Here is an 18,517-nt window from a genome sequence, read left to right as displayed (position 1 = left end):
GAACATGTGTTAAAAATTGCAATTAACTCCTGGGCATCATAGTTTAATAACAAAGTGACTTCTGATTTAGTATCAAATTGATCTTTAATATTACATTTTAGTAACCGAGTGGTTTCAAGAAACATAACATCAGAACAGAGTTCTGAGGATTTTTATTCATCTAAGAACTGAATCAATTTTTTTTTTTGTGAAGGTTGAAGTTGATGGTGTCTTACATATTGAGTGATCAGATTAATCATTTATCCTTTATGATTGATTATATGCTCTGGAGTACGGATATCCTTAGAGATATGTTGTATACATACTGGATACAAACCTATTCCTAATACGTTTTTGTTAATCATATTATGAGCCTAAAGTACATATTAATTTCATAACTAATCTTTGTCGGAATATGATTGATCACCATTAATGAAGTCTATTATTTTCATCCACTTTTTATTTATTGGGTTTGAATCTCAGATCTTATTTGAGGAATAGAATAGTAGTTAGTTGATCCTCAAGATAGCAACCACATGTGTGGGTTTGACTATCCCATCTTTGAAATATAAATTCATTCCCATATTTAATATTAAAGTAATACTCGTTTTCTTAAAGTTTGTAAAATTAGTTCAAGTAGGTTCCTTAACTTTTTTTAGTTTCAACTTTGAAAAATTAATGTAATTAAGTTTTTTTTATTAATATTGTACCAATTATGTTAAAGACATGTCACATGTTAATTTGTAGTAAGAGTGACAAAACGAGTCAATCCGATCCGTTTTGATCTGTAAAAATGGATTGGGTTGAGTTGTCCCACCATGAAAAAATGGGCCAAAAACTTAAGCCCGTCCCGCCACAAGACAGGCCAGTGAGCTGGTCTACCACCTTTTTAAAAAAAAAATATTTATTTAAATTTATATATATATATATATATATATATATATATATATATTATAAAAAAATATTTAGAGCATATTTAATCATATAAATAATTTTTAAGCTTTTAATTAATCAATTAATATATTCAATTGGATAAATTAAAATAATTATTATATTTACATGTTAAATTACTTATTATAACTAATAATTGAAACTTAATTTATGAGTATCAATGATTCAAATTATAATAGTATTGTATATTTATATTTATACAAAAATATAATATAGAAAATTAATTTATTTTTAATTATTTTTAATTTTTAAAAATAAAAAAAAATAAAAAAAGGCCATCGGACCAGGGGTGAGCTGGCCTACCTTGGCCCGTCTTTGGCCCGTCTTGGCCTGCTAGTTGACAGGTTAGGGAGGCCGGACTAAAACAGGCTGGCGGGTTGAAAATGTCAACTTGGCCCACCCTTTTCTTCGTAGTTTTTTGTTTGTTTATTTTTTTTAATTGTCCATGTGTCAGGTCAGCATTATGTTGTGTGACATTGTTAGTGTAATGTAACAAGTGACATTGCCAGATGTCAGTGTTGGTGCAACTGTCATTATCTTACTTTTAATCTATTCTCTATATTTTTTTTATTCAATTTAGTTCCATTTTTTTAAAATGGAACAATGTTGTCCCTCTTTAAATTGAGACTAAATTTATTTTTTGATTAAATGTTATATTGATATTTATTAATTATTTCTATAATTATTTTTAAACTAACTTTGTCTATATTATTAGATTCCATTTAAATGAATTACTTTTAAACAAGTTTTTATTAAGGTTAAATTATTCGTTTAGTTCCAATTTTGGATGAAATAGTTCAAGTATATAAAAACTGTTAAATTTATTGATATAGATAAAAACAATTAGACATTTAAAAATTTACATGTAAAATTATTAATTAAAAGAGTTTAGATATATAAAAATTTATGTTGATGAATAAAAATATTTGTAAAATTGATTTATAAATATTATTATATTTATTAGATAAATTTAAGTGTCATTTACAAAAAGAGCAAGTATTTAGAAATACTATATTATTATGTTGAAATGAAATCAAATTTGTTAGAGTTAGTTTAACAAAAAATTTAGACTTATAAAAATTTACGTGTAAAATTATTAATTAAACAAGGTTAGATATATACAAATTTGTTTTAATTAATAAAAATATTTGTAAATATGATTTATAAATATTATTATATTTATTAAATAAATTTAGGTCTCATTTACAAAATGAGCAAGTATTTAAAAGAGCAAATATTTATAACTACTACATTATTATATTGAAATGAAATCAGATAATATGTTAGAGTTGTTTTATATATAATTCCGGAAATATTTAATAAAAATATGTTAATAAATATATTAGTATATTATTTATATAAAAAATAAATGTGACCTCAATTTGGAAAGTGACAACATTATTTTATTTTAATAAAAGTTGAGATTGGATTGAATTAAATACAAAAGTAGTACCGAATTAAATAAAAGAATAAATATAAATACGAGATTGAATATAAGACAATGAAATATGGCATTAATTATGACATGTGATATGACATTGATATGACATGTGGACAAAAGAAAAACAAAAAAAAATAAAAAACTGACACATGACATATCTTTAACGTCATTGGTACAATACTAACAGAACAAATTTAATTGTATTTTTTTAAATTTAGACTTAATTGAATATATATATATATATATATATATATATATATATTAGAAGATCTATTTGAATTATTTTTACAAAAAATAGAGAGCAAACGACTAATTAATCCTATGCATTATATACTTATGGGTACAACTCATAATATCTCACAAAAATTTAAATAAAATGGATACTTGGTTCGAGTAATGTAGATGCTATTAGAAATTTTCTCAGTTGAATACTTAGGAGACGTGTTTGGTAGAAGGGAAATTTTTAGTATAACAAACTTTTCCGGTTGGAAAACAATGTTTTCTACTCTTAGTTGATCTTAAAAAAAAGGTTAAATATGTTTTTAGTCCCTTAACTTTCAGTGAATTTTGGAATTAGTCCATTTTGAAATTTTGGACCAATTTAGTCCTTCATCTTTCGGAATACGAGGATTTAGTCCTTTTAATCAAATTTTGTTAGGTTTATTTGATATTTCGTACACATTTTAGGATTGTATTTGAATTGTTTATATTGTTTGACACATTTTTGCTTTAATGTTAAGTCAAATACTATTGTGAAAGGCGCTTGAAATGTCAAATAAACTTGACAAAATTTGATTAAAAGGACTAAATTCACGTATTTCAAAAGATAAAGGACAAAATTGGTTCAAAGTTTCAAAATGGACTAATTTCAAAATTTACTGAAAGTTAAGGGACCAAAAACATATTTAACCCTAAAAAAATGACATTCCTAGAAAACTTTGTTTTCTGGTAATGTTTTTTAGCTAAGTTTCTCGTATGAACATTCTCACCGTAGGTGAGAATTTAACTTTTCTGAGTTAAAAAAAAAATTACTGAAAATAGTATTATATTACTCCGGATAAATCATTTAATTTAGGGTTAATTATGTTTTTTGTTCCTTAACTATTAGAGGATTTTGGTTTTAGTCCCCCATCTAAAGGTCGATCTATTTCAATTTTTGACGTTTTGAATTACATGAAATTGATCCCTAATTTTAAACTTCGTTAGTTTTAATTGACACTTGACTAACGGATGGCCACGTCAAGATCCCGTTTAAAGGTTTTTCTTTAGTTACCCTAAAATTTTAATTTCAGGACTAGAAAGGTCGGAGAGATTGCAGATCGTGTTGGTGTGAGCGAATCTTAGGCAACAAAATTCAGTTTTGTTCAGCGTTCTACAGTGATGAATAGCAGAAGCAAAGGATTGGATTGTACGCAAAGGAGTATTGGTTCGAAAATGTGGCAAAGTTGTGCGTCCTCTTCAGAGATAGCATCCTAAGTGTGTGGGTGTGGGGAAAAATTGTTGCTTCTAAAGGCAAGTATTGTGAAGAACAAGGACAGATTATTTTGGAGGTGTAGGAATTGGGCTGTAAGTGACAAATTTCATCACTTTTACTCGAGCTTCATTTGGTTTTCGTTGTAATGATTTCCTTTTTTGTGCAGTCCAATTCCCATTGTTATTATTTCGAATGGGTTAATGAGTCAAAATCTACATTTGAAGGGAAAGAATCTGAATTTGAATCCAGTGGAGGAAAAATAGTTGAAGAAGATAAAGGTTGTTTAGAAAAGGACAAAGTTATAATGGACTTGATAAAGAAAAATGAGAAGCTGAAGAGGAAATTGCAACAAGAGAAAAAAATTGGAAAATTTTTGCAACTTTTATTTGTTTTGTCGTGAGTGTCAACAATTATTTTGGTCGTTATGGTGTTGTTGAAGGTTAATTGTGATTAGTTATGTCCTGGCTAGTTGCAGCAGTGATTACTTATGTATTAAAATTGGTGGTTAATGTTGTGTGAGCTAACTTTTGTGAGGAAGTGTTTTGTATTGGCTCAGAATATAAGAATAGGAAAGTATTATAATATAATATTTGCCATGACCTTTCTGATATTTGCCATAACATTTTTGATTTCGCTTGTAAAGCACTTTAAGGGCAGTATAAAAGTAACCAGTTCTGATAATTATGTGGATAATCTGTGAATGAAATAATTCAGTTTGGAAAAGGTTTGGTATTAATGGATTCCATGAATTATTTTATGATTTGGTCTCCTGTTTTTCACAAATTTCATAGTATCAGAAAGTAATTTTGAATGAAAAATTTTGACTGAAAGAATGGTATACAATGTATGGTGAATAAGGAATAGAAATGTGTGTTTCACTCAAACAGTGCATCACCAACGTCATTCATCAATAATGCAAAACAAGTGATCCAAAGAAATAGCAAAAGTGTTTCCTTAAATTGAATACAATAATGCAAAAAGTGGTCCAAAGCAGGAAAGTGGTTCATAACTTTAACTAAAATATTGAAGTACGACTGCTCCTAAACAAAATAGTGGCCCACTATCACTATGCCCAATGTTATAGAAGTCATAATCTATTACAAATGTCTTTAATACAACAACAAGAAAGTATGATTATTCATTCATTTTCACGTGGCTTGTGCACAAGTTGTAGTACTACTTGCTTGAGACCCCAATACTTGTGTTGACATGCTTCTTGTCTGTGTTGTTGGTGCTTTTTCTCCTTAGTTCATGTTTGCTGCAACTATAGGTGTGGATCTCCTTCTACTACAGCTTTGGTTTAATGGTCCAGTAGTGTTGATAGCTCTAGTGGCAATTGGAGTCCTTTGTGTGTTTCCCTGTCAATTCAGTATGTTTTCAACTTTCAAATTTGTATTTTGTAAAAGAAAATTCATTAAAAAGTAAAGAACATGATGTCTTACCTTTCTGGATATCATCCCCCTTCTACAGCTTCTGATATTATGTCCTATTTGCTTACACCTGCTACACTTCTTAATGAAATTTTTCTTTGAAAGTTTGGAATGACTAACATGTTCATCAGCTATCCTTCTTCTAAGTTTTTTGGGCCTGCCAGGTGGTGTTTTGTAGATGGGTGAGAGTAGTTTAGGTTGGTTGCTTTTGGGCCAAAGTTTTTGTCCATTTATTGGGGTAATTTCTAGGCTATAGCAAGTATGATAAGCATCTCTTTTATAGTATGGATGAACGTATGCCTCAAGTTAATTTTCTATCTTGTAGTTAATTACAGCCATAACATGTCTACAAGGAACACCCACCAAATCCAAAAAATAACAAGTGCAACTATGCTTACTTAGATCAACTACAAACTTTTCTATAGTGAACCCTTGCGTGACTTCAAACTTAGAACCCCCTGCCCATACTGGAAGCCAATTCCCACTTTTTTTCACTTCCCTATCAAGCCTTTTTTGAGCTTAGGCATTACATTACCCAGATATGCAATCAACTTTTCTCTAAGTGTAGCAAATCTACTCATTGTGTATGATCTAATCCATTCCATCATACTAATGATTGGTTTATCTCTAGCCAATAAAATAGTACTATTGAACGATTCAGACAGATTATTAAAACATCACATCTAGGATAAATGTTGAATGCATGTTTACACCATGAACTTCTAGGAATGACAACTAACCAATTATATGCTTTAGGGTTAATATTTCTTAACTCGCCCATATTTTTCCTAGCCTAAGTAGAAAGTAGTCTTTGTTGCCCCCATCATAAGGTCTCTGATGACCACCCCACCACCAAATTTCTTCTTGAAATTGCTATACAGGTGCCTCAAACAGAAACGGTGCTCCCCCATTCAAAATTTCATAAAATACAAAGTCCCTACAAAAAAGCATAGTTCTAAATAAGAACAAAAGTATCAATTAATTATGACTGTATTAAGGAAAAGTTCATGTATTTGCATTACCTTTTGTTGATCTGAGATGAATACCCAATGATGATTTTCAATATCTCCAATATCCTCTAGCAATAGTGTTAGGAACCACCTCCAGGTCTCTTTGCATTCATTCTCAACTGTAGCAAAGAACAATGGATAGTATTGGTCATTGGGTCCCTGCCCACTGCAACCAACAATTGACCACTATAAGTTGTTTTCACTCCCCACTCTAGCCTCACCTTCCACACTGCCTCACTCACCACTCTAGCCTCACCCATCACTTATGCCTCACCAACCATATCAGCCTCATCCCCTACAGGTGCCTCACGAACCACATCATTTTCACCCCTCCACTTCTTCCTGACCCACTTCTTCATCCATTCCAGCACCAGCAATAAAATACACCACTTCGAGCTGACAAGGAACATGTTGAACATATATATCAACCTCTTCATTCCTATCATTTGCATACTTAGCCAACGCTAATGCCTCCTTATCATCACTCAACAATCTTAGATTATTTAACAGCTTCTGTTTTGAACCCTTCTACCAAAGTTTCACATCTCCAACGTATTTAAAATCCTTCACGATGCCTAATGCTTCAGAGAATGACAAAAAATCTTGATTGATCCCTTTAACAACGTGGATTTCACCCCCAACGTATTTCAATCCACTATTCCTTTCAAACATACCCATATGATGAAACGCGACCGCAAACCCCATTTCCAGCCCTACATTTCAAATAAAAACACAAACCAAACAATACAACCACAATCGGACTTTAAAAACAACCAAACTAGAGAAAGCAAACATTCAACAAAAGAAAAATTTTTAAAAATACAACTAACCTCACTTCAGAAATAGTGATTTCATCGATCAAATCAAACCACTGAACACCCACTTCTTCTTCACTCTATGAATGAAGTTTCTACCTTTGGATTACGGATTGAAATCACTATTTCTGTCTTCGTTCACCAGCGCAAGTTTAATCGATAGGGTTCTCAACAAAGTCCTTTCTAATTTTAACAGAACCCTACATCTAATGGTTACATGATATATTCTTTAATTACCACGTGCCCTAAACCATTACTAATGTATAAGTAAAACGTGCAAAATAATGTCAAAAAAAAACCTTTAAACGGAATCCTGACATGATCATTCGTTGCCAGGTATCAATTAATACTAACGGAGTTTAAAATTGGGGACCAATTCCATGCAATTCAAAACGTCAGGAACTGAAATAAATCAACCTTTAGATGGGGGACGAAAACCAAAATCCACCAATAGTTGAGGCACGGAAAACATAATTAACAATTTAATTTAATACAATAATAAAAAAATGTTTTAGTGAAAATAATGTTATTCTTTAAAAATACAAAAGTTAAATTTGTTAAAACTATTTTACCTTTATAAAAATTGTCAAATGGTGTCAAATAAACAGTTTTTATATCGAAGACTCTCGACCACTAAAAAGGTCTTGAGTCTGGGGACTAATATGCTCAGTCTAAGAAAATTAGATTACTTTGTCCACCCATTCTAACAACAATACCCTAATGAATATGATAATGGATAACCAATAGAAGATAAAGAAAACCCTAAAACCATATCTACCAATTCTATGTTTATTATGGATAAGTGTCCATCTAAGTATTATAAATAGGCACTCTTCACGAAGTATGACATCTATTCAATTATTGCGGTATTTATTGTCTATAACATATTGTTGACTTAAACATCAGGCTTTGCAAACTAAACGTGAACATACAAAAACACCCTGGCTAGGACGAGAAAGACAAAGTTGTGGATGCAAAAACATATATAAATATTTCATACAATATTTGACCAACAAAACGTACTTTAATATTTCATACGACTTCTAAAGTAATTATTTCTCCTTCATATTGATGATGTCGAATTCTAAAAATTGAAATTTTTGAAGTACTAAAACCATGCTTAGATTTTGTTAAACTAGTTACATATTGTAGGTTTTACTATGATTTTTTTTTCATATTGTATAAATTAATATCTTTAGTTTTTAAGTTGAGTTTTACATCCCTTATATAATTTGTTTTGATATTAAAATTTTATACTAACGCACTTTAATTTTATTATAATGTTTATATTGAATAAATTAATATCTTCTATTTTTATTAAGGTACTTGTACTGTAGAATACTTTTAGAAACCAGTTACTTGGTATCGTAGATGTACCTTACAGAAAGTAGAGATTATATAGAAAATCTTTTACTGGTTGAATTTTGGGAGTTTATTGCTAAAACCAAATTGCTTCGTTTGACCAAATTTTTCCTTAGCCAATTCCTACTATATAAAGACATAAGGCATGTGTATACAAAAATCAAATTTAAAAATTATACAAAATACCGAGCATAATGCAACAGTGAATAACAAAATATTTATTTATGTTAACTTTATGTTATTTGGCAATTTCAAATCTTTTATATGAAATGCATGAGGAATTTTTCAATCTACTTCTACAATCCTTAAAACAAAGGTTCATGACTATGATCATAATAATAGCAATAACTGAAGAAAAGATATGTAGCACTTATGCATTTGTCATCAAAATTTTTTAAAACTATCCAAAACCTCTTGGCTGTAATATAAGGTCAATTATAATCAGCTTGAAAAGCTTTTCTGTCCTTGGACATGGAAAAATATATGGCACAAGGTTGAAATCAATCTTCACGCCATTGTTTTTGACATTTGTCATTCAAGCATCGATAGAATAGAGTTGCTGGTTCATCAGCAGATCTAGTCTGAAATTCTTTGAAAGCAGCTTCACCATGACCGCAATATGGGCATGTCGCTACAACAAAAAGGAAAAAATGGGTGAGAAAAAGGGAAAAAAAGAACAAGAAATTGATAAGGAAAAAAAAGGGGAAGCAAATAAGACATAATTAGTCATGATTCCTTTTTTAATATCAGTCTAATCCCTGAAAAATATCTTCATACGACACTCGAAAGAATAATCTCTTTTTTTCGGATGAATGGGAGTTTGGTCGTTATCACTATTGTATGTAACTAGACTCCAATTTATGATTTCCCCAATCAGTCAATTATATGTTTTTCCACCAAGGTCAGAAAACTTATTAATCATAACCAAAAAATTACAAAAATTCTTAAACTCTGTACCAACTAAAAAATTAAATATATAAGAGGGATCAAAATGGAAGTCCATGATGAACAGCAAAAACAAGCTTTAGCTCAAAGAAAGCAAACTTGAAAAAAAGATCTAGTATAGGAGTTGACAAGCCAAACTGCAATATTGACACAACTTGCAGGTATCATTCAACAATGTCGTGAATCACTTGAGATTAAGATTTAGTTCAATTCGTGTTCGACTTTCAAACTGAACCAGAACAAAATTTCAATTTCCCATACTTCCTAAACCAAATTTTAACCAAGTATTACGATAAATTATTGCATTGTTTTGTGACATTGTCACACTAAATCACATTTGTTTGTCATTCTTATCCCTTTTTCATTTGTACGAGATTCACCACGAGAAAGGGCCTATACCAGAGACCTAATGCACAAGTCTCTCGCCAAATTGGATTTGGAGTGGAGAGGGTAAATATGCGTAGCTTTATCCCCGAAAACAAAGAGGTTGCTTCCAGGATTTCAATCCATGTCTTGCAGGAAGAAAGGCATCACCCTCAATCATTGAACCATGGCTTGGCCTCCCATATTGGATAAAATTTATAAGAAATCATAAGTTTGGTTACCCCACTTCTAAATTAGAAGTGACTGAGACTTACTAAATGGCAAGAATAACTAGCAAAAACTTGAAATCTACAATAGATTAGAGCTTATAGTAGAGAGGGTTAGAAAGAGTGTTGCTAGCATTTCTCACATATTATTCCCAAATTAGTATTCAAAGCTGAACTATATTGGAATTACTAACAGATTACTTCATCTCTGGTGATCAATGACTAGTTCACGCAATTGGTATGCTAACTTAACCATGCACACAGTTGAGCAGAATGTCTTCTGCTTCCAAAGAAGTAAATTTACTAAATCTAGAATTATACCAGGGTAATAGAGCCTTCTACCACATTTTTCTAACCATTTTCTTTGCTTTTACTGAACAAGGAAACAAACAGTTTACCAAAGGCACAGTACAAAGGGGGAAAGAAAGTTGCAATAGAGTGAAGGTTCAAAAAATATGCAACAGAATCAAGAGTTATTGAACATAAGATGTGTGATAAAAACCCAGGAGTGACGAGAAGTGAGGTTCTAGGCCCAGTAACATGAACCATGGGAACCAGGATATGGGAAACGAGGGTCCAATAGAATATGTGCTACAACCTAATCCTTCTGCAATGATATGTGCGAAAGACTAGAACTTACAAAAAGTTCTGGCTTCATACTGAAACACTTATCTTCTGGCTCTAAGCACCATATGCCTTTTGATATCATATAAGTGCAGGACATTGATAATTCATTAAAACTTGAGTTATTTGTGCTCCAAAAATAGAAACATTCAAAAAGATTATTAGTTATTCATCACAGTGCTTAATATATGGTGAATTCTGAATACATTTATGGAACATCCTAAACTATAATTCTTCAAAGATAATGTCTATTTAAATAAGAAAGAAAGAGGATGTACCCTCAGTTTTTGGTGCATTCTTCATGTCATCTGGGGAGATTATAGGCTCTATTTCTTTTTTCACCAACCTTTGCTTTCTTTTTATCTTGACCTGTGAGATGAAACCATGAAAACCACGCACAAGAAGCTAAAAACATATTAAGGAAGCACGAAATGGAGAAAGTTAATTCCTACCCTATGGTTGACATGGCAAACGTATGGACAAGCAGAACAAAAAAATCTTGAAGGCCGTTCCAAATAGGGCAATTCAAACTGCAGCATGTTACCACATGTGGGGCAAAACTCCATCTTCTATATCTGCAAAATCAGGATAATCGCCATTAACATGAAGAACATTAAGGTTTCAATGTAAGCCAAATTCCTGAAACTTGAGAATGCTACCTGGTATGTGTTTTGTTTTTCTGAGGTAAGAAGAAATTAAATTAAAAGACAATTTTATTATCGCATAATGTATATCCTATTAGCCAGTGATACTTATTAACGAAACTACAGATTGAATGCTAGATGCATTTAATACCTTAAAACATAAGAAAAATATATCCAGCCCTTTCTTGTTTGCTAAGTAGGAGGATTAGTGAAAAAATGTTGTGCAAGGATTTAGGATTACACTTTTTTCTATCCCAAGGACGAATGAATAGATTAATAGATAAAAAGTTAAAAAATCTACAGATTGGTTTGGCATTTTTAAATGCTCACCCCTATCTTTACTAAATAATAGTTTGCGCTTTGGTCTGATATAAATCAGACATTTACTACACATGTTTTGTTAGCATTTGATCAGATAAATGGAAGCATCTGAAAACACAATAAGATCCCAACAACTTTTGAAGGTTTCAAATTGCATCAACCAAACAAATAAAAAAACAAACTTTATTATTCACGCCACTGCAAGGAGGAAAATTTTGGTGTAGACAATTCATTAAACAGATTGTGCTAATCAAAGATTCAAATTAAACTAAATAAACCATCAACAAGCACTTAATTTAATCTACAACCATCACTTTATATGTATTAAACATTGGTGATCTACAGTTTCGGAATTTTCACCTAGAAGAAGAAAAACACAACCCACAACCCTATTCATATATCCACGCACATTGCTCAAAATTTTCATCAAAAGAGAAAGCAGAAATTTTTCAGCAAAAAACAGAAAGGCTCGTATTGCATTTTAATTATGAAATCGGCACGAATAAAGAATATAAACTATAACTGGTAATTAAAACTAAAAGCAGAAGGTAAGGATATAAGAACAATTTGTGCATTGTTACCGCTATACTTGACAATACTTTTTCCTTCACGATAGTTGCTTCGACTCAACACTCTCCCCCTCCGTTGGGTTGCGGGTTGCGAACTGGCGAATATACGAGAGAAGATAATTATAATTATTGAATAAGAAACGTGATTAAGATGTGGATTGAGAAGAGTGAATATGGGTTTCCTTCCGAGGTTTTGAGCGGGGGACTGGTCAGTCGTTTTGAGCCCCAATTAGGGTCCAAATTAACCTAAATTAATTAGGAGAGGGTTATTTTTTTATTTGGTTCTTGAATTCTTGAATTATTTTTAAGAAAATAAATTCTGTAAATTAAAAGTAATACTTGGATCTCTATATTGAAGTTTATGGAATTAGAGATAGTTCATAGGGTTTGACACTGTAATACAAATATAATTTAAGACGATTTAAATTTTTTAGGGACTATATTTAGAAAATTACAGTATTAAGGAATGGTTTGAAATATAAGTTAGAGTTTTATTTACAATTAGTGTAAGTGTATCGTTTAAAATTTATATCCAATGACAAATAATCCAACAATTAGTGTCTAAATTTGAGTTTTCAAAACACCGTATTTATGAGTTGATTAGGAAAGTTCATGCTATTGTAAGTGCATTTATATTTTTAAAATTTTATATATTTTTTAATAATTAATTTAAAAATATGAAAACTATATAGTAAATAACTTACTTTAAAAATATAAATTTAATTATTTTAATTTGTAAGAACTTAATTCTTTGATTATTTGAGAGTCATGCATGCATGTAATAGAAAAACAAACCAATGAATAAAGTTCATGTTTTTTCTATTTCATCAAATAAACTTTGTATTTATATAAATCATGCACTTCACGTTTTTATGTGTTTCATGTATGCCTTTTAATATTCAAATATTAAAAAGTACTTGTTTATACATTTAAATATTCAAAGATTAAAAAAAGTATTTTGTCTGCACGTAGATAATATTCAAAGTATTTATATAGTTTTTCTAGCAATGCAATAGGATCCATAAGCATTTCAAAAAAGAATAAAAATATTATTATATACTAGAAGAATGAAAACAAAAAAGAATGCCCTAATCTTTTATTGAATGCAATACATTTTTTAGCAAATTAATTATATTTTGGATTTGTCATCAGAGCAATCTCAGTAGATCAACAGGGTACATGATGCATAACAAAAACCCTAATTGTTCAATGAACACTTGAACTGAAAAGAAAAATAATAAAAATTACAATTGGGAAGAAAACATGAGGTTATAAAGTGATTGCTTATATAATCAATAATACTAGAAGAAAGGAAGAAAAAAAAATCAAGTCAACAATGGGTGAGGGATACAAATTTATTTGCTTGTTGAGTCACAATTGATGTTAGTCCTTGAGTTGAGATGCAATGTCAATCTCCTTACTATTTGTAGTTGAAACTAGGTTTTCATTTGCCAACCCACCAATGTATTTGGTTAAAAAAATAGTCCAACATTGCAAAGTTCAATATAATGTGTGTCACCATGCAGGTTGGTGGACCAACCTGGCTCACCACGAGTTCAACCCGGGTGAGTCGGGTTCTTGGTGGGCCGGGTCAAAAATTGACCCATACTGAAATTTGTAAAAAAAATTCAACCTAACCCGGCCCGAAACCGTGGTGGCCCGGGTTGACCCACAGGTTCCAAAGCTTAAGAATGTGTTCTTCACCCTTCGTCGCATCTTACACAATAATCAATCGACAATCACATGTAAACGAATTGAAAATAATTATCACATAACTTTATGTAATCTTTTCTTAAAATAAAGTCACAAAATTATTAATTATTTTTGTTAATTTCTTTCGCTATTAAAATTATATATTTAATTAGTGGAACCACATGTAACTTGTGTTATTTTTTTATTATAACAAAAATTTTATTGAACTAGTAGTGTAAACACAGGCGCTATCGCGCCTGTGTGTACGTATTTTTTGAATTATATTAATAATTGATGATATTGTAATGTTATTAATTTAAAATAAAATAAAAGTATATTTATAAAAAATAAAATAAAATGTATGGAGAAAATAAGAGAAAAATAACTGTTGATGAATAGTAAGAGAAAAAAGAAAAAGGAGATAAGTAAATAATTTTATAAAAACTTGTAAAAGTAACCGTTAATTTTTAAAAATTTAATAAATAATTAAATTATAAAGGGTAAAGTTGGAATTATGAAATGTGGACACAAAAGAGGGAATCCCCTTTATATATAGTTATAGATAAAATTATTTTTAATTATTAAAATAAAAAATTAATAAATTATAAATAATTTAAATAAAATGATTATAAAAATAAATATTTTTTTGTATGAATGATTTTTTTATTATGAATAATTATTTTGAATTAAAAAATAATTATTAAATGGGTAAAATTGAAATATAGTTGTTTATTATAAATAATTATTTATATTTAAAAAATAATTAATTAAAAGAGTAAAATTTAAAAAAATTGTGTATATCAAAATAGTATTTTTTTTTATTAATAGTGTATTAATAGCATGATAATTTTTTGTTTAACATAACTTTTTTTGGGATGTTTGTTTTTATTTGGTTTAACATCACATTTCATTGTTGAAGTTTCATATTTTTTCACATTTTGTCACCAACTTTTAATTTGACAAATTTCACTATTAATATTTTTAAAGTATTTCTATTATTAAGTTATGTATTAGAAATGTGAAATGACCTCTGGCACAAAAAGAATCTCCTTAAAATTAAAAGAATATTAATTCTATATTTTACTAAACATTTTATTAGTTTAGTTTCACTTTTAAATCTTTTAAATTTTACATTATTTAAAATTTAAACATATTTTATCTCTTCAGGGTCAATGAAACAAATCTAATTTGTCCTTTATAATTATTTTTCTGAAAAAATGAATAAACCACACGTAAGTAAAAGTATAAGAAGTTTTATAAGTGGTAGTCAAACAATCTTAGTTTGAACATCATATAAATGATTATATGTCTTCTGTTGAAGTATTAGAATATTTAAGTCAAAGATGATTAAGATCTTAATAGATGATTGCAATATAATATTGGATGTTTATGGAATTCTTTACAAGTTTTGAAGAGCAAACTAGTAAATTTCATAGAAAATCTCAACAAATGCATAATCTACTCGTTGAACATTAAATGTTCTGCTACCATGGTATGACTAGTCAGATAAAGAATATCCTTTTATTAAAAAAAGAATTATAACGTAGAGGGTTAACCAACACATATTAATATATTGTATTTCACATTTACTTCATTGAGTGTGAAACCTTGTAAAAGCAATATTATATAGGGGAGAAAACTTTGTGTAATTAGTCTAAAATGACGTTATATACTCGTTACTAAATTTAAGTGGAGTTTTGTGGATAATGTGAAATAATTATGCACTTTTGTAAGTAAAAAGTAAAGTGAATGTGAAAATATTTGTAAATATTTATTTTTAGTAGAATCTTTTATAGTTTGTATTAGAGAAATAGATATGTAGTCCTATTTAGGATAAATAAGTATAAATTCCATAGTGTCTTTGTTTTATGGTTAAATAATTTCATTGATTTCAATTTTTGTAGGAAAATCTCAAGTAGATAATCTTTTTTTGTCTCAATTAGATCTCTATTTTAAAAAAATTATTGTAATTAATTTTTTTCTGTTAGTGGTGCATAAACAATGTTAACTATGTGTTACGTGTCACGTAGTTTTTTAATTTTTTTTAATCTTTTAATTTTTTTAATTTTTTTAATTTTTTTAATTTTTTTAATTTTTTTAATTTTTTTAATTTTTTAATTTTTTTAATTTTTTTAATTTTTTAATTTTTTTAATTTTTTAATTTTTTATAATTAAAAAAATAAAAAACAAATTATATATGTGAAGCTAACATTGTGATATGTGGTAGAGACAGTGTGATGTAGCAGTAACAGTTTGTTGTAACACTCATTCTCATTTGTTGCAAGGCTCACGCTCCTATATGAAATGCTTGGGAGTCATTAGTGTTGGCACAAAATGATCGCTTTACCCTTCTGCAAGTTGTAGAATTTTTCGTAAGTTGTGGTTATTGTGAACGTTAGGTTTGTTGCCGGATATTTATTCTAAAAGCCATGGAATGTTAGCCCATCACAATACCTCTCCTCTATCTATAAATACTGCTCGACGCCTCCTTTGAAAGACACATTTCACGCTTTCATTTCTTCTCTTAATTGTCGTTCTTTCATTCTCTTTTGTGAAATCCTAGGTTATTTATTCATTTAGTTTGAGAGTTCCTTGCTAGTGTTGAGATCCTTGAAAAATTAAGGAAGTTCTTGTTGTATCCTAGAGGAATTGCGTAACACGTTGCAGATAAGTCCTTAAGGGTAGTGTGAATCTACATGCCTCAAGAAGTCTACTTTATTCGTGATTTCCATCAGTTTATACAACAATACAACAATCTTTAGGACTTATGGCTGACATTAACAACATTCAAAATCTGGAGCATCAAAATATTATTTCCAGACCTCATACTATATTTACAAAACCATTCCCGGACATGTTGAAAATTGAGGTATTCTTTGGAAATAACTTTTGACGTTGGTCAGAGCATGTGTCTACCTTATTAGGTATGTATGGAGTTGCTACTACTCTCACATCTTCAAAACTCGACTTCAATACACCTGTAAAAAAAGTTAAAGACTGAAATCATTCGAAAAAGGTATCCCAACACACTTTACTTAATGTTTTGTCTGATGACTTGTTATATGTGTACTACTCATATAAGGAAGCGAAAGACATTTGAGATTCATTGATTCTCAAATATACTGCCAAAGATGTTGTCAGACAAAGATTTGTCATAGGAAACTACTACTGCTGAGAGATGATTGAAGATAAAAACATCAATATCCAAATTAACGAGTACCACAAGCTACTTGAAGATATCAAACTAGAGAACATAGTTTTTCCTGGTGAGTTCATTTCAAAACTTTTGATCTAGAAATTGTCGCCATCGTGGACTAACTACAAACAACAATTGAAACACATACACAAGCAGATGTCACTACCAAAACTTATTACACACATCATCATTGAAGATACCAATAGAAATGAGTGTTCTACTGTAAGGGCCAAAACATTAACTATGGAAGCAAATATGGTAAAAGATAAACTTGCTCCAAAAAGGTATGAGAATAAACTTGATCAGAAAAAGAAAAACAATTTTCGAAATTCCCATCCCAAAGGATCCACCTCACCTTCAAGAAGAAGGGAAATAAATTTGTATGTGGAAATCATGCACCTTAGTGCAGAAGTACATTAATAAATGACAATCTTCTTAAGGCAAATATAATCGAGGGGAAGATACCATTGTTGCATTCATTTCACACAAAAAATCTAGTGAGCAAATGGGTAGACCTTGGTGCTACCAGGCACACGTGTTGTATATGTGTGGAACCTCAAACTGAATTGTCAGGGTTAATTCATACTGATCTAACTTATTTAAGAAAAATAATGTCTAAAGGTGGTAAACATTATTTTGTAATGTTTATAAATGATTATTCTAGATATGCTAAAGTATACTTAATCAAACATAAGGATGAAACATTTGATGTGTTTTTAACTTATAAAGAGGAAGTAGAAAATCAATTGAATAAGAAAATTAAGACTCTAATGGATTAGCTAAGCGAAAAAGTAGATATCTTGAAGAAATTATGAAAGCCATGGTAATTAGTTACGATGTAGTTGATAACCTGTGGGGAGAATATCTTCTCGGTGCATGTTTTTTACGAAATAGGATACTTCATAAGAAAATTGGTAAAACTTCCTATGAGTTATGAAAAGGTTGTCAACCTAATCTTAAATATCTAAGAGTGTGGGGGTGTCTAACTAAGGTAAAGTTACTCGATCCTAAGAAAAGGAATATAGGCTTTAAAATCTTTAATTGTATGCTTTTAGGCTATGTTGAACATATTGTTGCCTATAGGTTTATTGTTCTTAAAAGTTATGTAATTGAGCATAATCTATAGTGGAGAGAAACAATGTTGTGTTTTTTGAACATATATTTCCTTTAAAAGGTTAGTAATACACCCGAACAACCTATAGATACTAAGAATGATGTCAAGTGTGGATTTGAGAATAAGTAAAAGATAAAGGAAGAAAACTTCTTTTTGGAGATGACTTTTATATCTTTCTAGTTGAAAATGATCTAACAAGTTTTTTAAGAGCTACTAGTGCTCCAAATGCAACACATTGGGATAAGGCCATTATGATTGAAATTGAATCAATTTAGAAAAATAATATGGACTTTAGTAAATTTGTCGAGAGGAGAAAAATCCATTGGTTGTAAGTGGATCTTTAAGAAAAAATATCACACT

At 29.8% G+C, this 18,517-nt stretch overlaps 1 protein-coding gene across 1 annotated transcript; it reads right to left on the bottom strand.

Annotated features, from left to right (window-relative positions):
• Window positions 1-8,767: 8,767 nt before the first annotated feature.
• LOC114183947 (DNA-directed RNA polymerase III subunit RPC10-like) lies at window positions 8,768-12,390 on the bottom strand. Its single transcript, XM_028071150.1, has 4 exons — window positions 12,168-12,390; window positions 11,074-11,196; window positions 10,900-10,990; window positions 8,768-9,093 (listed from the first exon to the last, which is right to left on the bottom strand). The coding sequence occupies exons 2-4, from the start codon at window positions 11,185-11,187 to the stop codon at window positions 8,963-8,965; spliced, it is 336 nt and encodes a 111-aa protein (XP_027926951.1). The 5' UTR covers window positions 11,188-11,196; window positions 12,168-12,390; the 3' UTR covers window positions 8,768-8,962.
• Window positions 12,391-18,517: the final 6,127 nt, after the last annotated feature.

This window comes from Vigna unguiculata, chromosome 5 (assembly GCF_004118075.2).
Source record: "Vigna unguiculata cultivar IT97K-499-35 chromosome 5, ASM411807v1, whole genome shotgun sequence".
Lineage (NCBI taxonomy): Eukaryota > Viridiplantae > Streptophyta > Magnoliopsida > Fabales > Fabaceae > Vigna > Vigna unguiculata.
This window is presented reverse-complemented; position numbering and strand designations above follow the sequence as displayed.